Source organism: Anomalospiza imberbis, chromosome 33 (genome assembly GCF_031753505.1).
Source record: "Anomalospiza imberbis isolate Cuckoo-Finch-1a 21T00152 chromosome 33, ASM3175350v1, whole genome shotgun sequence".
Lineage (NCBI taxonomy): Eukaryota > Metazoa > Chordata > Aves > Passeriformes > Viduidae > Anomalospiza > Anomalospiza imberbis.
In genome coordinates, this window is record NC_089713.1 from 1,021,597 (window position 1) to 1,041,259 (window position 19,663).

Below are 19,663 nucleotides of genomic sequence, written 5' to 3' on the forward strand. Positions count from 1 at the left end.
TTGGCTTTGCCGTGGAGCAAATGATCCGGGAGATCAGGAGATCCCTGCATGAAAGGTCTCCCTCTGCTCAGGTAACCCATTGGAGGGGAATGGAAGAGGCTGGGCTGAAAGCTTTTGAACGCTGTTACATGGAGAAGGAGAGTAACTGTATCCTTGATGCGATTCCAGCAAAATACTGAATGATTTTTAGTTTTCTTTTTTTCTATTGTTCTTTCAAGGACAATATGAATGTTGCCCCTGAGTCTTCAGGAGGGGAGCCTGTGAACCGGGCTGCAGCAGAGGAAACTTCATCTGGCACCGAGAGCTGCGAGAACAGTTCCCCAGAGCCCGAGGAGCCTGGTAAGGACAGAGCCCCCGTTGGTTTAGAGAGGTGTGAGACGGCTGCTCTGAGCCTGCCTCTGGCAGGAAGGGAGACGAGAAGAGTTGAGTTCTTGTCTGCAGGGTTGGTGCTTCCTGGTGCCTTTAGTTCAAAGGCACATGCACAACCTGCCCGAGCTCTGCCCTCCACGCTTCGCCAGAGGCTTGGGCACTGAGTCCTCTGCTGTGGCAAGAGAGCAGGGAATAAACCTGACCTTGTGGGAGTTGTGCCACCAAGCTGGGTGTCCCAGTCTGGTTCATACCTCAGCCCCCAGCAGCCTTCAGCCATTTCAGTGAGGACTGTGGTCTCTGTGTCACTGGGACTGTCTGTGTTTCAAGCTCTCGTGGGTGCCATTTGCACTGTGGGTGCTGAGACTTTATTAGAATACTTAAATACTTTACACAGTTCCGTTTTGAAAACTTGGAAGGATCCGTGTTCTTTATAGAGCAGGCTTCAAATTGCCAAGTGAGAGTCTGCCTTTCAGGCCGTCTTTTAATGTCCCTGATAGAAGGACAATTGGTGCTCAAGGGACACTTGCGCAAGGGCCAGTATTGTCTCAGTGTTCCCTTTGCTTCCCAGATCCCGTGTGATCAACTTGTCCAGGAGGGCTGCCCTGTGTGCCAGGAAGAGACAGAGGGAGAGCCTGTGACCATTGGGCAGGTAGAATTCCTCTCTCTCTAGTTATATTTGTAGATGTGTATAGTTCTACTTATTGATATATGTAGTTGTATTTATAGGTTTATGTAGTTACATTTTTCTATCTACATAGATATTTGTCTAGTTAATTTATTTTTAGTTTTAGGTGTATATATTTATATTTTTAGATGTGCATTTATAGTTGTAGATGTCCGTAGTTGCATTTATACACGTGTATAGTCACATTTACATATATATAGTTATATTTGTAGATAGGCATATTTATATTGATATATGGGGGTTTAGTTACATAGATTGATATCTGTATAGGTGTAGGCCTCTTTTTAACCTTTTCCCCTGCTCTGCTTCCTCCCTCACCTCTTGCTTTTCCCCCGTGCCCCCTGTGTCCCCTCTCCCTGTGCTGGGTCCGAGCTGGCGGCCGGGCCGGGCGGAGCAGCAGTTCCAACCCCGGGTGTCCCTGGAGCGGTGGGAGCTGCCGGTGGCCCCAGGCAGTGTCCCCTGAGGAGCTGCTGAAGGACGGTGAGACTGAGGGGGCTGAGGGGGCGGTGACGCTGAAGGGACGGTGACCCTGAGGTGCTGCTGGGGCTGAGGGCTGTGGGGCAGCCGAGGGCGATGGTGGCACTGAGGTGACAGGGAAGTGGCACAGGCCGAGGGAGGGCGGGTCTAGGGGGACGGGATGGGTCAGGAGGGACTGAGGGGCTGAGAGGACTGTGAGGGGCTGAAGAAACTGAAGGGGGCTGGGGCTTTGCCGAGAGCATGGCGGGGCTGAGGGGATGGAGGGGGCCGGCAGGGAACACAGAGGGCTCCGGGACTGCAGCTCTGCCAGGCCTTGGAACCAGTTGCAGAGCCTCCGCTTTTGCCACAGCTGCAGTGGAGACCTCGAGGACAGCCGGAGACTGACGGGAGCCAGCAGGGAGAAGCTGAAGGCCAGCAGCAAGAGCAGGGAACGGGGACCTGCTGCTGCCACGCTGGAGAGAGCCCGGGTGAGGCCACAGGGCCGGGGAGGCAGGGTGGGGCTGAGGGTGGCGTGGGCTGTGGCCGTGGGCACTGCCCGGCGGGGCAGCAGCGGGCCCTGCCCGTGCCGGGGCTGCTCAGCGCAGCTGCCCCGGCCGGCACAGGGGCTGTCCTTGGGCAAGGCAGCTGTGCCGGCAGGGCCCGGGAGCTGTGCCGGCCGTGCCGGGCTGCCGGGGCTGCGGGACAGTCCCGCCGCGGCTGCGCTCACCACAGCCTGGCCCGCTCGGCTGCTTTTTCTTTCTGACCCTCCTGGGGAGGCTCTGAGATCTTCCCTTCCCTGATGGAAGTGCAGCTGCTGCCAAGGAAAACGTCCCCATACTGACTCAGTGCTCCCTTTGCTTCCTAGCTGTGCCATCTGCCGTCCCTGTCCAGGAGAGCTGCTCTGCACAGGAGGAAGAGCCTGAGGGAGAGGCTTTGAAGATGGGGCAGCAGCAAGAGCAGGGAACGGGTGTTATAAGTTAAAGTAAATAATTTGTCTGATCCTTTAGGGATTGATAAAAAGAATTTTATTGATTACAGCAAGCAATGACAAGCAAACAGCGCTGGGTGCAGCCGGGGAGTCAGTGCTCCGCCAAGGCTCACACCGCTTCCCTTTTCCCACGGTCCTTTATTCTCCCCCTTCTTCCGCGTTTGTGGCTTTTCCGGTAGTACTCTGCGCGTGCGCCTCCAGTTGCTAGGGGGTCGCCGCCTGCTTTCTGGTGGTCGTCTGGATGAAGGCTCTCCTCCTCTTCCTCGCTGGGGGTTTATGACCCTGTAACAATCTTTCCACAGATGGTTACACACCTCCCGACCCTCGTTGTACCATCAACTTAAGGAGTCAGCATATCCTCAGGTTTCCTGTTATTCACAAAAAACCTCTTCCTTTGCCTGAGTTTCTGTTTAATGATGAACAAAGAGACTTCTCTTATCTATTACAAGGGGTCTGGAACACAAGTCCTGTGAGGAATGACTGAGGGAGCTGGAGTTGTTTATCCTGGAGAAGACTCAGAGGTGACCTTATCACTCTCCACACTCCCTGAAAGGTGGTTGCAGTCAGGTGGGGGTCGGTCTCGCTCCTCACAGCAACTGACAGGACCAGAGGACAGTGTCTTAAGCTGCACCAAGGGAAATTTAGGTTGGATATTAGGAAAAAAGTTTTTTATGGAAAGGGTGATGAAGTACTAGAACTGTCTATCCAGGGAGGTGGTGGAGTCACCATCCTGGGATGTGTTTAAACAAAGACTGGATGTGGCACTCAGTGCCATGGTTTAGCTGAGGTGGTGTTAGGGCATGGGCTGGACTTGATGGCCTTAAAGGTCTCTTCCAACCCAGCAATTCTGTGATTCTGTGATTGTGTGACATCACAGACCAGGTTGTGACATCATATAGTTGGCTGTGACATCACTGGTTTATTATGTGACATCACCGAGCAGGCTGTGACATCAGAGCATGCCTGTATGACATCCCAGAGCAGAGCAAGCTGTGAGGTCAAAGAGTGTGCTGTGACATTATAGGGTGGCTGTGTTCCATCACTGAAGGTGTTGTGACATCACAGGGTGGGTCTGTGAGCCCACAGAGGTGCTGTGTGACATGTTAAGTGAGTTCTGCCATCACAGAGCAGGCTGTGACATCACAGAGCAGGCTGTGACATCACAGAGCAGGCTGTGATGTCACAAAGTTGGCTGTGACATTACAGGCTGGCACTGTGACATCACAGAATGGGCTGTGAGGCCACAGAGAAGACTCGGCCATCATAGAAAAGGGCTCTGTGACATCACAGAGCAGCTGTGTGATGTCACAGAGAAGGCTGAGACAATACAGAGTGGGTTGTGACATCACAGAGCTGACTGTGAAATCACAGAGCAGGCTGCAACATCAAAGCGAGGCTGCATAACATCACAAAGGTGGCTGTGCCATCATAGAGCTGGCTGTGACATCACAGGGTGTCTGTGACATCACAGGGCAGATTTTTTGACATCACAGAGCAGACTGGGACCTCAAAGAGCAGGCTGTGACATCACAGGGCAGCTGTGTGACATCACAGGAGCTCTGTGACATCACAGGGGCTGTGTGAGGTCACTGGGGAGGTCACTTCACCCCGGCCCCCCCTCCCAGTTCCCCCAGAGAAGTCCAACGCTGCTCGTGCACAGCGGGGTCCCCTGTCCCCCCAGGTCCCCCCGCCCCCGGCACCGCAGCCTCCCCCAGAGGATGTTCCACGAGATCGACCCCAGAGCCTGACACGGGGACGGGGGCTGGGGCTGTGGGGGGTGGGACAGGGGGACAGGGACCCCCCGGCAGCGTCCCCGTGTCCCCCAGGGCCAGGGCCTGTGCCAGGGCTCCTTCACCCTGTTACCAATGAGGGCTTGAGAGCGCTGAAAAAATCCCCAGCAAGGGATCAGCAAAAAACAGATTTAATATTAAGCGACAGCACCACAAAGTTCCTTGGCAAGAGTCACTCTGCTCCTGACTGGATACTGCAGGCACACCAAGGAAACAAAGCAACAACAAAACCAAACAAAATGCAGGAAATCAAACCAGAAATGAACTGAGAACTGTCCCTGTGTGTGTGTGTGTGACAAAAGGGCAGTGAGGGCAAGGTGTGAAAAATGCATATTTTATTATTGGCTTTTTTCACAAATATTAAAACAAATATTATATGTGCAATGATAGAAAGTTATGCTGTATTAATTCTCGTAAGTAGTGTGTTAAATATAGTTATAGGTTATAACACAATGTTAAAATAGAAACTCTGCAATGTCTGATATTTTTACTAGCTCAAGAAAAGGGATAAGATAATCAAGAAACTCTTTGCACAGAAGTAACAGCGACAAGACACATAAAGAGTTACTGCCTCCTTATCGGAAAAGACAAACATTCTTCCACCTTCTCTCCATCTTTATGGAACCACTAGGATTAAGGGGAAGAAGTTGACAACAACCAGAAAAATTCTTAATTTGCATGGAATTTATGCATCATGTATGAGATATATATGAATATGCATCAGGCTGTTGCTTTTAAGGGTAATTCCTTTGTTCACAAGGCATGTTTTTGGCAGCTTAGTGCCCAAAAACATCCGGACATCCATAATTCTTTACTTTTTATTGTCTTGTAATTGTCCTAATCCTCACTGTCCAAATTTTTATTACTCTAATTTTATTGCTATTTTTATAACTATTTTATTACTAATAAACTTTTAAAACTAAAAAAACCCCAAGTGATTGGCTTTTTTCACACTATGAAGCCACCCCCCCACTTAACACCCAGCCTCCTGCTTCTCAAAACCTACCTTTACCCCCTCCAATGATCCCTGCCCCTTCTCTATCTCCTCAGGGAATCTCCATGCCATTTTTACCCCCTCCAACAACCCCACTCCCCATATATATCCACCCCTTGGTGCTTTTTCCCCGTTGCCTCCTACCCCCACTAACATACAACTTGCTTCACCTGTAAGTCAGAATACAACACCTTTCCCTGAGAAAAAGCCTCTGGATATATCCTCCAACCTAACAACTGAGCCCTCCCAACGTGATAACAAAGAATTAGTGAGCCAGTCAAATAAGCCTTCAGATGCTGGCCCTTACTGTAATACCAGATCAAAAAGTGGTGTAAGGCCAGAGGTAAATGATGACAGGCTGCTTCCCTGAGGGAAGTTCCACTAGGTGTGGGGGTAGGAGGAATAGGTGTTATAAATGCACCCCTGACAGCTTCTGAAGCAAGAATATATAAGAAAGAGCTAGTTGGTTTAACAGAAGATCCAACTGGCACCGCACAGCAAACAGATCAGTTCCTGGGTCCCAATACACACACCTGGGAAGAGCTGCATCCTATTAGGAACATCCTCTTCTCCCCAGAGGAGATTCACCATCTAACCCACTGGTTTGAGGCATTCCCCACGAGAAGGGAGACAGCCCAAACTGTGACAAAAGTTCTTTTAGAAGAAATTATTCCGAGATACGGGCTAGTAAATTTTATTGATTCAGACCGTGGCCCCCACTCTACATCCAGTGTTCTGCAACAAGTCCTCGGGGCCCTGGGAATGAAGTGGGAGTTACACACCCCTTGGCACCCTCAGAGTTCTGCGAGGGTCGAGAGGGTAAATCAAACCTTAAAGAATATTTTAACAAAATTGGTCTTAGAAAGCCAATGGAATTGGGTCAAATGTTTACCACTAGCCCTATGACGAATAAGAACGAGACCCAGAACAGATCTAGGGGTCTCTCCTTGTGAAATGTTGTTTGGGCTGCCTTTCTTGCTTACCCCATACAGTACTGGGGAACATCAAGAGGGGGGGATGACCATGCAAAAATATATAGAAACACTAACAACAACCCTGGAAGAACTAAGGAAAAACGGCTACCTTCCTCAAACTTCCCCACTGGACTGTAAAATACATGGTACTAACCCAGGAGACTGGGTGTTGATGAAATCATGGAAAAACCCTCCACTAACTGCTCGCTTTGAAGGCCCCTTCCAGGCACTGCTTGCAGCAAACACCACAGTGAGAACAAAGGAGCGGGGCTGGACTCATGCAAGTCGAGTGAAGGGTCCAGTACAACCCCCAGCTGAGGCAAGCGAATGGACTATAGCCAGCAGAGACGATAAAGACTTGAAACTGGTCCTGAGGAAAGCACCAAAAGAAGTGCAACCCTGAACACAACCCCCCCACAGGAAACCTCTACATTGTTATCCGTATATCATTAAAGTTTGCTAATGTTTGTTATAGTTATAGGATAAATTTAAGTTTTGTTTAGCTAAGAATTGACAATCAGAATAACATCTCAGTTTCCAGTACTGCTCCATAGAGCACTCCCCTTGCAACCCTCATTGGGACCAAATTGAGGGAAGGGAGCTGGTGAGATAAGGGTCATGGCAGAATGTCTCCAGAAGGAGGGAAAACCAGAGGTGGGAGGCAAGACTGGACCAGGAACTACCTCTGGGAAAGACTCTCAGGGCACCGAGAAAAGCCCTGTGGATCGAGAGGTGAGGAGGCCAGCCCGTACCAGACTCCCACTGGTAGCAATGCTGCTACTCATCCACTTCGGAGGAAGTGGAGGAAACACTTGTGAGAAGTGTTACTATCCCTTGTGTAGAGGAGATACAGTAAGTGCATTCATCAGAGTGCACACCAACATGAATCCCAAATGTATCGACCACTCCCAGTTAACAACCTGTAAAGAGGATAATGAAATATATTGGCTGGCTAAAACTATTGCAAACCCAAGTCAGAGGATCTCAGGAGAGTGCCCCATGAAAGAAAGATGGGTATGTTTTGAACAAGAAAGTAAAACCAACTTAGAGGATACATTCAAGGAGAAAGAAGTGCAATTGAAAGGACAAAGGGATAGGGAGGGACAAATAAATGGTAAGAATCTTTTTATCGATATGGTGGAAAAGATTACAAAAGAATTTAATTTGACTGATTGTTGGGTGTGCAAGGGGACACACTTAAAATTTGGCCATGGGATGGTATCAGTTTGGGTCCCCTAGACATTTTTAAATGGATTACATGAAAAAAAAGTATGGTAGTACCCAAAAGAAGGGAAGGAGAGTGGAAGCTAAAATCCACAATAATAGGGGAAGAGTGTTTATCAAGAAAAGGGAAAATGTATACTATAGAAGCAGGAGAAACACCATGTGAAAGATATCTAGCAGCAAATGACACACACACCCCAGGGGGATCCCAGAAACCCCCCATTCATATTGGTCAACAGAAAAAACTGAAAGTAGATGTGCATACAGTGAAAAACTGTTTGAATGCTTAGGAGATTATATTGACCCATTCTGGGCAATAGAAACCCTATCCAAATATTGGAAACATACAACAAATCAAGATTCTAATTTCTGGGATGCACCTAAAAATTTATTTTGGGTCTGTGGTAACACAGCGTATGTGAAGTTACCGGGAGGGTGGACCACGAGCTGCACAATTGGAGCAGTAAAACCATCCTTTTTCTTACTGCTTGAAATCAAACTTGGGAGTCCCAGTATATGATGATCTGGCCAGAAAGAAAAGGAGTTTACTTGGCAGAACCCAAAATTGGAACAATTAAATTTGGACCCCACAAAAGATTATCGATACTTATGGGCCGGCTGCCTGGGCCCAAGGTGGATCCTGGGGGTACAGAAGCCCAGTATACATGCTCAATCGAATCATCCGTTTACAAGCAGTACTTGAAATAATGTCCAATCAAACAACTCTGACCATTGATCTCTTGAGCCAGCAGCAACCACAAACATGATCAGTAATTTACCAAATTCGATTGGCAGTGGACTACCTCCTCGCAGAGGAAGGAGGGATCTGTGGGAAATTTAACATTTCAGAATGCTGCGTAGAGATAGATGACCACAGTCATGTAATTAAAAACATTACTCAAAATATTAGGAAACTAACCTATGCTGGAACGCAAAAATGGACCCCCTTTTTGGAGACCCCGATAGGCGGGACAACTTGTTCACCTGGAACGGTAAATGGTGGAAGAAATTGGTCTTCTTTGTAGTGTGTGCACTAGTAAGTGTAATATTTCTACCATGTGCAATTCCATGTCTAGTCCTGATAGTACCCAGCATTGGCCAAGGCAGCATCATGCTGCAAGGTAATGTAGAAGGGAAAAATGACAAAAAAGTAACGCTAATAAAAGAACAGAGTGATCAGAATGCCAGAGATATGCTTGAACAGTATGACAAATTGAGAAAATTAGAAATTGGACTTTAAAAGGCTGATGCAGGCTAGAAGACTGATCAAATCGTTAGAGGGGGAATTGTTAAAATAGGTTAGAAACTATTGTAAAATAGTTGATAGCTGTTGAGCGTGTACTGTTGGTTTGGTTATGGTAAAAGGGGTTTGAAGGGTAGTTAGAAGAAATACGGTACTCCACGTACCGTATTACACCTAAGTGAAGTGCAGCCCCCCAAGGGAAAGGAGCCAGCCTGGACTGAACTGCCACGGGCCAATCGAGCGCCTAAACCTTCATGCAAATGAGGGATCCAAAAAGAAACCGATCCAAAGGGACAACAAACAGGATAAAAAGGGGGCTTCTGACCCACGGAACCTGTGCTGCTCCACCTGGAACGTCGGGGACGTCGCTGCTCAGAAGACCCAGCGCCGGCGCTGCAGCATCCTTGAGGGGAGCGCTCCTGCTCAGCCCGCGGGCCTCCATGCTCTAGGCCTTTCTTTTTTTATTACATTAAATGCTGAAATCACTTTTCGTACCGGGAATGTTTCTAGCAAGTATGCTTGTGTTAAAGTGCCTGCTTGGATGGCAATGAACACAGGATGAGGACACCTGTACGGATCTGCCAACGATCAGCACTCACCGTCTGAAGGCAGTGAGGGCCGGGGCCAAAACTGAAGATGATGATAAAAAAGGACTAAAACCACAAACAAGGAATACACATGCTCTAAAAGGGTGGAACCGAGGAGGGGGAGCCACTCGAAACAGTTCTTGGAATATGTAAACTAGTTTGGGAAAAAAGTTTACTATGCATAAGTGTCTATGAATATGCAACAGGCTGATGGAATGGAAAAGGTATTTAATGGGCATCTCCAGAGATAAGTGTGCTCCTGGTTCAGTGCCAAGATGCACCCGGCCGTAACAACCTTTGCTCTATGGTCCTTGTCTCCTATCGTCCTGTATTAAAATGTTTAAATTTTCACAGGAGAGTGAGCGTGTTTTTCACAGCCCGAGCAGAGAGCTCTGCCCGGGGGCTCCCGGGAAAGGCGGCGGCGCTCGGCAGCGGCCCCAGCCCGCGGGAATTCCCCCGCACCGGGACAAAATCCTGCCCCGAAGGAGGCACTTGGAACGCCCGCCTGCGGCTCTCCCTGCCCCAAAGATCCCGGCAGCGGCCCCGCTGTCGCAGCTGCGGCTCTGGAGCAGGGAGGCTCCGCGGGACCCCCGGGCTGTGCCCCCTCCCAGGCCGTGCCCGCCCCGGTGCTGATGTTCCGCCCGGGCTCTCTCGCTGCTCCCGGCTCCCGCAGTCCCGCCGTGACCGGGCACCGACCGCCCGGCGCCGCAGGGCCCCGAGCCCCTGCCCAGCAAAGGGTCGGTGTCCATCGCCGGCCCTTGCCGGGGGCTCCGGCCATTGCCCGGCCCCGGCACAACCTGCAGCTCCCAGCGCAGCTCCCCCGAGCCGGGCACTGCGGGTTCCGAACAAGGCAGAATATTCAGCTCCCGGAATCTCTGTGAGCTCTGCTGACATGTGCAAAACCAGCTGCTGCTGAGGCAATCCCAGCTCCGACTGAAGCCTTCCCACCCAAAATGCTGCCTTCGGTTCGGACACACCATTAAGAAATCCAAGAGCAAACTGAAAGCTGATTAGAGAATCTTGGAAAATCACATCCGAGAACATTTTGTTATAAAATCACAAATGTTAACAGAAGCTGAGAAAGTCAACAATGTTAGAAAACAAGCTTCCAACACTGGGACTAGAAGAGCTCAGGCAATCCATTTGAATGGAATGAGCCCTCTCTTTCTGACATGGGAGCAATGCCATGGAATTTCCCAAACCAGGGAAATGGGGAGCCCTGGCAGCAGCGGCTTCACACGCAGCAATGACACAGAACAGGGCAGGGCAAGAGGCTGACAAAACTATAACTTCTACTTGCAATGAAGAACCTGTTTCTACTCTAGCCACTATTAATATAGAGTCAAAAAGACTAAAAATACTAGTAATAACAACTGCACCATTAATAGCAAAAATAGAGATCACTGAAATCATAATGGTAATAAAAACCCTACCATACTTATACAAGGTTTGCATGGCCAGGTTTTGGTAAGGGAGGGGCTCTAGGAGCACCTTCTGGTAGAGCAGCTGCTCCTCCATGTCCCACAGAGTCAATTCCAGCCCACTCCAGGATGGACCGGCCACCAGCCAAGGCTGGGCCAGTTAGAAATGGTGGTAACGCCTTTGGGATAAGAGATTTATGAAAAAGAAAATGATTGATCGTGTAGATGTAACTGCGAGCAGGGAAGAGCAGGGTGAGAACATGTGAGAGGAACAGCTCTGCACACCCCAGGGCAGGGCAGGAGGGGCAGGAGCTGCTCCAGGTGCTGGAGCTGATTGCCCTGAGATTCCCTGGTGCAGTCCCTGGTGAGGCAGCTGGGCCCCTGCAGCCCATGGAGGGCACGGAGAGCAGAGATGCACCTGCAGCACCTGGAGGAGCCCGTGCCGGAGCAGGGGGATGCCTGAGCGGAGCTGTGACCCCACGAGAAACCTGTGCTGGAGCAGGGACCTGGCAGGGACCTGCAAACCCCTGGAGAGAGGAGCCCACGCTGGAGCAGGGTCCTGGTAGGACCTGTGAGCCCATGGAGGAGCGAGCCACGCTGCAGCAGCTTGTGAAGAACTGCTGTCCCTGAGATGAACTCACCTTGGAGAAGTTCATGGAGAAGTGTCTCAGGGAGGGACCCCAGCACAGCAGGGGAACGACTCCTCTCCCCGAGCAGCAGGAGAAACAAGAGGTGATGACCTGACCAGAACCCCCATTCCCTGTCTCCCTGCACCCACTGGGGGAGGAGGTAGAGCTGGGAAGGAGGAAGGGATGGGCAGAAAGTGTTTTTAAAGCTTTATTGTACTTCTCACTGTCCTGCCCTGATCTGGATAGCAATAAATTCCACTAATATCCCTAATTTCCAAAATGTTTTGCCCCTGATGGCATTTGCTGAGTGATCTGCCCCAGTCCTTAACTCAACCCATGAAGCCTTCCTTCTGTTTTCTCTCTCCTGGCCATCTCTGGAGGGGAGTGAGAGAGCAGCTTTGGTGGGTGCCTGGCATCCAGCCAGGGTGAAGAGACAACACTTCCTTTCCTTCATTCTTTCTTTCTTTCCAGAGGTCACGGTGCAGAGGTTGAGTGGGGCTTTGATGGAGGGAGCGAAGGTGGTGGGGAGTGGTGGGGACAGGAGCCACAGGGACGTGGGACAGGCATCAGAGGGGCCCGGGCAGCTGGCAGGGGGCAAGGCCTGTCCCCCTGGCCCAGCAGCAGCCCCGTGCCCTGCCCAAGGCGCTCCCAGCAGGGGCTGGGCCCCAGAGGCAGGGGGAGAGCCCAGTCCCGGGGGCGGCATTTCTGCCCCGACCCCCGTCCAGCCCAGCCTGCCCCGTGTGCGCAGTGACCGCTGGCACGGGCTGCACTGGACACTGTGACCTGCTGGGGACACTGAGAGCTGCCCCGCTGTGACACTGCCCTTGGCACTTCACAGGCACAAACAGACCCCAGCCAGCACCGCCCCTTGTCATGTCCCAGGCACCGGAGAGCATCACAGCCAGCCCCACTCCTGGTGGTGTCCCAGGCACCAGAGCACATCCCAGCCCCGCTCCTGGTGGTGTCCCAGGCACCAGAGCACATCCCAGCCCCGCTCCTGGTGGTGTCCCAGGCACCAGAGCACATCCCAGCCCCGCTCCTGGTGATGTCCCAGGCACCAGAGCACATCCCAGCCCCGCTCCTGGTGATGTCCCAGGCACCAGAGCACATCCCAGCCCTGCTCCTGGTGATGTCCCAGGCACCAGAGCACATCCCAGCCCCGCTCCTGGTGATGTCCCAGGCACCAGAGCACATCCCAGCCCCGCTCCTGGTGATGTCCCAGGCACCAGAGCACATCCCAGCCCCGCTCCTGGTGATGTCCCAGGCACCAGAGCACATCCCAGCCTTGCTCCTGGTGATGTCCCAGGCACCAGAGCACGTCCCAGCCTTGCTCCTGGTGATGTCCCAGGCACCAGAGCACATCCCAGCCCCGCTCCTGGTGATGTCCCAGGCACCAGAGCACATCTCAGCCCCGCTCCTGGCGATGTACCAGGCTCTACGAGTGTTCCAGGTGTGGGAAGAGCTCCTCACACAGCCCAGCCTTGACCCAGCACCAACAGAGGCACCACCAAGGGCAGCCCTGCGAGTGCCCCCAGTGTGGGAAGAGCTCCGTGCGCTGCTCCAGCTCCATCCCCCACGGGAGGATCCGTGCTGGATGATCCCCAGTGAGCCCCGGTGGGCAGAGCCCCGGTGATCCGTGGTGCCGCTGATCCGTGTTGGGAAGACACCTGGCTGGGGGCTCCACATCCTCCTGGCTCCCCTTGGCCTGGATTTTTTTTTTCATTTCTCTTTGCCCTTTCAAAACCCTCAAAAGCAGGTAAAAATAAAGACGTTGAGCTAAGACAAGGATGGGGACATGGGGGTCTTGCAGGGAATGTGGGGGATGCTGGCTTTGAGGGACCGGAGGGTTCCTGGGAGGGCCCTGGGGGTTGCTCAGGGCTTTGGGGACACCAGGCTGAGCGGCTCCGGTTGCACTGGGAGACCCTGGTGGAGGTTCTGGGGAAGCTGGTCAAGGACCCCCCGTCCCTGTCCCCATTCCTGGTCCCATTCCCAGTCCTATTCCTGGTTTCTGCCCCCCTTCCCGGTCCCATTCCCAGTCCTATTCCTGGTCTCTGTCCCCATTCCCGGTCCGATTCCCAGTCCCTGTCCCCACTTTGTGTCCCCATTCCCATTCCCGGTCCCCATTCCCGGTCCCTGTCCCCATTCCCATTCCCTGTCCCCATTCCTGGTCCCTGTCCCCATTCCCGGTCCCTGTCCCCATTCCCGGTCCCTGTCCCCATTCCCATTCCCTGTCCCCATTCCCGGTCCCTGTCCCCATTTCCATTCCCTGTCCCCATTCCCGGTCCCTGTCCCCATTCCCGGTCCCTGTCCCCATTCCCATTCCCTGTCCCCATTCCCATTCCCTGTCCCCATTCCCGGTCCCTGTCCCCATTCCCATTCCCTGTCCCCATTCCCGGTCCCTGTCCCCATTCCCGGTCCCTGTCCCCATTCCCGGTCCCTGTCCCCATTCCCGGTCCCTGTCCCCTCTCACCGACGCCGCCGCCATCGCTCCAGCCCCCCCGGCCCTCACGTGACCGAGCAAACCCCGCGCTGCTCCCGCCGTATTTGCATAGCCCCGCCCCTTGGCCTGGCCCCGCCCCCGCCGGCTGCAGCCGCGTCCGGGCGCTGTTTGCTCCCAGTTCCCTCCCAGTGCTCCCAGTGAGGCGGTACTGGGAGGGAGAGCGCTCCCAGCTCCTTCCCGGTGCTCTCACCATCGTTCCCAGTGCTCCCAGTAAGGCGGTACTGGGAGGGAGAGCGCTCCCAGCTCCTTCCCGGTGCTCTCACCATCGTTCCCAGTGCTCCCAGTAAGAGCGGTACTGGGAGGGAGAGCGCTCCCAGCTCCTTCCCGGTGCTCTCACCATAGTTCCCAGTGCTCCCAGTAAGGCGGTACTGGGAGGGAGAGCGCTCCCAGCTCCTTCCCGGTGCTCTCACCATCGTTCCCAGTGCTCCCAGTAAGAGCGGTACTGGGAGGGAGAGCGCTCCCAGCTCCTTCCCGATGCTCTCACCATCGTTCCCAGTGCTCCCAGTAAGAGCGGTACTGGGAGGGAGAGCGCTCCCAGCTCCTTCGCGGTGCTCTCACCATCGTTCCCAGTGCTCCCAGTAAGAGCGGTACTGGGAGGGAGAGCGCTCCCAGCTCCTTCCCGGTGCTCTCACCATCGTTCCCAGTGCTCCCAGTAAGAGCGGTACTGGGAGGTAGAGCGCTCCCAGCTCCTTCCCGGTCCTTTACCATCGTTCCCAGTGCTCCCAGTGAGGCGGTACTGGGAGGGAGAGCGCTTCCAGCTCCTTCCCGGTGCTCTCGCCATCGTTCCCAGTGCTCCCAGTAAGGCGGTACTGGGAGGGAGAGCGCTCCCAGCTCCTTCCCGGTGCTCTCACCATCGTTCCCAGTGCTCCCAGTAAGAGCGGTACTGGGAGGGAGAGCGCTCCCAGTTCCTTCCCGGTGCTCTCACCATCGTTCCCAGTGCTCCCAGTAAGGCGGTACTGGGAGGGAGAGCGCTCCCAGCTCCTTCGCGGTGCTCTCACCATCGTTCCCAGTGCTCCCAGTAAGAGCGGTACTGGGAGGGAGAGCGCTCCCAGCTCCTTCCCGGTGCTCTCACCATCGTTCCCAGTGCTCCCAGTAAGAGCGGTACTGGGAGGTAGAGCGCTCCCAGCTCCTTCCCGGTCCTTTACCATCGTTCCCAGTGCTCCCAGTGAGGCGGTACTGGGAGGGAGAGCGCTTCCAGCTCCTTCCCGGTGCTCTCACCATCGTTCCCAGTGCTCCCAGTAAGAGCGGTACTGGGAGGGAGAGCGCTCCCAGCTCCTTCCCGGTGCTCTCGCCATCGTTCCCAGTGCTCCCAGTAAGGCGGTACTGGGAGGGAGAGCGCTCCCAGCTCCTTCCCGGTGCTCTCACCATCGTTCCCAGTGCTCCCAGTAAGAGCGGTACTGGGAGGGAGAGCGCTCCCAGCTCCTTCCCGGTGCTCTCACCATCGTTCCCAGTGCTCCCAGTAAGGCGGTACTGGGAGGGAGAGCGCTCCCAGCTCCTTCCCGGTGCTCTCACCATCGTTCCCAGTGCTCCCAGTAGCGCTCCCAGTGCCGGGCGGGGCGGGGCCGCTTTGGAACCCCCCCAGGGCAGAGCGCGGCTGCTTTTGGGTGTCGGCACCGCCCGAGCCGGGCTGGGAGCGGAGGAGGAGCGGGAGGGAGAAGAGGGAGAGAGGAGGAGGAAAAGGAAAGGGAAAAAGAGGAGCGGGAGGAAAAGAAGGACCAGGAGGAAGAGGAGCGGGAGGAGGGACAGCGGAGGAGCGGGAGGAGGAGCAGCCCCAGCCCCAACCCCACGCGGTTCCCCCGCTCGGGCCGCGGCTCCTGCGGCTCCGCCGGCATCGCCCCCCCAGAACCGCAGGGGAGCGGGGAGGGGAGCTCGCCCCAAATCCATCGCGGGGTCTCCGGCAGGGTTGTTTGGCAGGGCAGGGGATGTTTGGGTCTTGCAGGACCCCAAAGCAGAGCCGGAAATGGCCCTGCAGGGACCTTGGGGGGATGCCACGTGGCGATCACCCGGTACCGGCAGGCAGAGGAGGGATATCAGATATGAGAAGGTCGGAGACCGCCCAGCCCCGAGCACCCTCAGCGCTGAGAGGGACACAGAGCCCCTGGTCCCCAGCTCTGCACAAGCATTCCCTGAGGGCAGAGGGATGGAGACCCCCCAAGCATCCCCCAGGGTGAAAGGACAGAGACCCCGAGCATCCCCTGGGCTGAGAGGGACAGAGACTGCCCCGAGCACCCCCTGGCACAGGGTGAGAGGGAGGGAGAACCCCCAGGAATTCCCTGGGATGAGAACAATGGAGACCCCCTGGAGAATGGCCTGGGGTGACAGGGACAGGGACAACCCCCCCAAGCCCCTCCCAAGCATCACCCAGGGCGAGTGGCACAGAGATCCCTCGAGCATCCCCTCGGACTGGACAAAAAAAAAAACTTGAGTTTTTTGAGTTTTTAAACAGATATAAGAAATCAAACTTAACTCTGCATAAAATACTTGACGGATATTTGATTTTCCCACAAGTCACTTGTGATGGAAACGCAAACAAATCCCAAACATGAATAAACTGACAATAGAAGCAATTCTGTGGTAATTCCACGTTTCATCGGTTCCTGCACAGCTCCAGCTCAGCTGCTGGCAGGTTCTGATAAAAGAAAAGTGAAAATTTGTCCCAATACAGATTTTTCAAAGGAAGGCAAAGCTATGTGTAGCTGTCACAAAGGAGACATGGACGAAGAAAATAATGATTCTCACATTTGGCAAAGCCTCCAAGCCTGTGAATTCGGGAGTTATTTGGGAATTTAGACACTTGAGCTGGGCTTCTGGTAGGACTTTAATAGCCTTGTGTTCCTCACCTTGTGGTGAATGATCCTTGTCAGTCTCGCTGGTATCATTTGGTCCCTTTCCTGCAGTGATTTTAACAAACTTTTCTAGGAAGGACAACAAAATATTTTCTTTACACTGGCCACCCATAACAGCCATTTTCCTCATAAATTCTCCCAAAAGTCACTCAGAGGAAGCTGCACTGAAGTTTCCAAGAGTTCCTCCAGAAAGAGCCTGAACCTCCTGAGAGGAGGGAGCCATGCTGTTGTCAAAGGCACTTGGGGTCAGACAATAACGCCCTGAACTCACTGCGCCAAAATAATGTCTCAGTCTGGTTAATAAAATTGTTAGAGAGATGCCTCTGCCCCAATGAAGGTGCTAACGAGACCAAATCCCAAGTGGATTTTATTGAACAGTAAATGTGAGGTAGAGGGAGAGATGGAAGAAAGAGAAAAGGGGGGAGAGCAAGGGAGTGACAGGGACAGAGACCTCCCCTGGGGGGGGCAAGTGTGACATTGTCCCCTGTGTGTGTGGCCTTCCCAGGGTGGGGGTTTTACACCTGAGCCAGTTTGGGAAAGGGGGGCGGTGTTCACCCCCCACCCCGAGCAGGGATTGCCTCACTGTTTCAGGGTGCAACGTAAGATGTAACCCAAAGTATGTTTTCAGTCACCATCTTCATAAACTGTGATAAACAGGTGGGGCAGTGTTCTTTATCTCTTCCAAAGTATGTTTTCAGTCACCATCTTCATAAACTGTGATAAACAGGTGGGGCAGTGTTCTTTATCTCTTCCATGACTCAGCCCTGATAACGCCCTCCAGGGGCTATCTTCTGTTAATGGGCCATTGAGTGTCACTGCCGGACTGATAAAATTACATCATCCCATTGTGGGATGCTCCGCCCAGGGGGAGGAACCAAGCAGTCCTACCTGGATATAATCTCACCCTTGCAACACCAGGACCACCTTGCCTACTGGATTCCCAGAAGACAAGAGCTCCGTAACCACCACTGGACCTTCAGAGGAAGACCAGACCCTTCTACAGGATCACCGCTTTGACAGAATCACGTTCATCACTCCAACAGGACTGCAGACACCATTTCATCCGACAGCTACCACCACCCTGACCAACGGGGTGTCAGGTTAAATCCTGACGCTGTCAATCTAAGCCAGTGTTTCTGTATCATTGCCTTGATCTTAATATTCTTACTAAATTGTAATTCTGGCTTAGACTCTCCCCCTGGTTTGCCTTCAAACCAGTATAAAACTCATTGTGCTCATCCCTTGTTTTTCTCCCACAACAGAATTTCCTATCTCCAAACCTTCACCAGATGGAGGAGGTAGCTGCGAGGAAGAAGAAGGAGGCCTGGCACCCCCGGGCAGCTGAGGAGGAAGTCAGTGCCCCTTTCCCCCTCTCTCCTGCTCCATCTCCCAGCCCAGCATGGCTCCCGGCTGCAGGACAACCCTGCTGTCGACGCCATCCTGCCAGGGACACACTGGGGGGATTCTCTTCCCCTTCCCTCTGGCATGGAGGCAAATCCCATCCTCTCCTTGTCCTTCCTCCCCCAGGGAAGGAGCTGAGGATGGAAACCAGGGAGGACAAATCCCCGCGGCAGAACCTTGTGGAAGAGGCTGTTTTGAGCAACTCCATGGCGCAGAAATTCAACAGGGAGGAAAAGCCTCGGAGATTCCACAGGAGGAGGGGCTGCAAACCCAACCCAGGGTGCTCTGAGGAGGAAAGACCCACCCTGTGCCAGGAAGGTGGACAGAGCTTCAGCCAGAGCTCAGAGCTGGTGGTGCATGAGCAGGTTCATGATGGGGAGAAGCCCTACAAGTGCTTGGAGTGTGGGAAGAGCTTCAGGAGTAGTTTCAACCTGATCTGCCACCAGATGATCCACACTGGGGAATGGCCCTACGAGTGTGGGGAGTGTGGGAAGGGCTTCAGCTGCAGCTCTGCCCTCGTCATCCACCAACGCATCCACACGGGGGAGAGGCCCTACGAGTGTCCCGAGTGTCAGAAGAGTTTTCAGACCAGCTCCAGTCTCCTCCGTCACCAGCGGATCCACACCGGGGAGAGGCCCTATGAGTGTGGGGAATGTGGGATGACCTTCAGCCAGAGCTCCAGCCTGATCTGCCACCAGAGGATCCACACCAGGGAACGGCCCTATGAGTGTGGGGAATGTGGGAAGAGCTTCCGCCAGAAGTCCCACTTGATCAGCCACCAGAGGATCCACACTGGAGAAAGGCCATACAAGTGTGGGGAATGTGGGAAGGGCTTCAGCCAGAAGTCCCAACTGATCATCCATCAAATGATCCACACTGGAGAGAGGCCATACGAGTGTCCCGCGTGTGAGAAGAGGTTTCCAACCAGCTCCCAACTCCTCCTGCACCAGCGGATTCACACAGAGGACAGGCCCTTCCGCTGCCCCGACTGCAGGAAGGGCTTCAAGCACAGCTCCACCCTTGTCAAGCACCGGCGCATCCACACCCGGGAGAGGCCCTACACGTGTCCCCAGTGTGGGAAGAGCTTCACCCAGAGCTCTCACTTGACCAGACACCAACGGAGGCACCAGTAAGGAAAGCTCTGTGAGTGCCCCAACTGCAGGAGGAGCTTCGTGCACGGCTCCAGCTTCATCCCCTATGGGAGAACCCATGTTGGGAAGAGCCCTGGTGATCCATGTTCCCTGTGATGCATGCTGGGAAGAGATCTTTTCCTGCCCTTGCCAATGACATGGTGTGGGATCAAAGAACATGAGGGTCTGGCCATGGCCCTGTCATTACATTCACTCCTACCTCAGGTCATTGCCAGGGGCAGCAAAGGGACTCTCTCTCTCTCTCTCTCTCTCTGTCCCCGAGGAGAAGGGTGTCCTTTCCAGGCAGGAGGAAATACATGGCCAGGAAGAGCCAGTCAGTTGTGATGTAGTTTTCCCTGTAAATAGTTTTTCTTATCCCTTCTGTTATCAGTATTTTTTCTGTTCGTGTTTGTTCCTTGTCTCGTT

At 53.6% G+C, this 19,663-nt stretch overlaps 2 protein-coding genes across 2 annotated transcripts in view; one reads left to right on the top strand and one right to left on the bottom strand.

The window, feature by feature from the left end:
* LOC137463965 (zinc finger protein 208-like) overlaps positions 1 to 19,663 on the bottom strand; it is a 1,270,300-nt gene that overhangs the window by 929,356 nt on the left and 321,281 nt on the right. The gene's annotated exons all lie outside the window — the stretch shown is intronic.
* The window catches only part of LOC137463966 (zinc finger protein 271-like), a 1,077,684-nt gene that overhangs the window by 728,298 nt on the left and 329,723 nt on the right, over positions 1 to 19,663 (top strand). Inside the window, exon 7 of the mRNA XM_068175307.1 lies at positions 18,474 to 19,236. Within this exon, the coding sequence (XP_068031408.1) occupies positions 18,474 to 19,236 (763 nt within the window). The remainder of the gene's footprint in view (positions 1 to 18,473; positions 19,237 to 19,663) is intronic.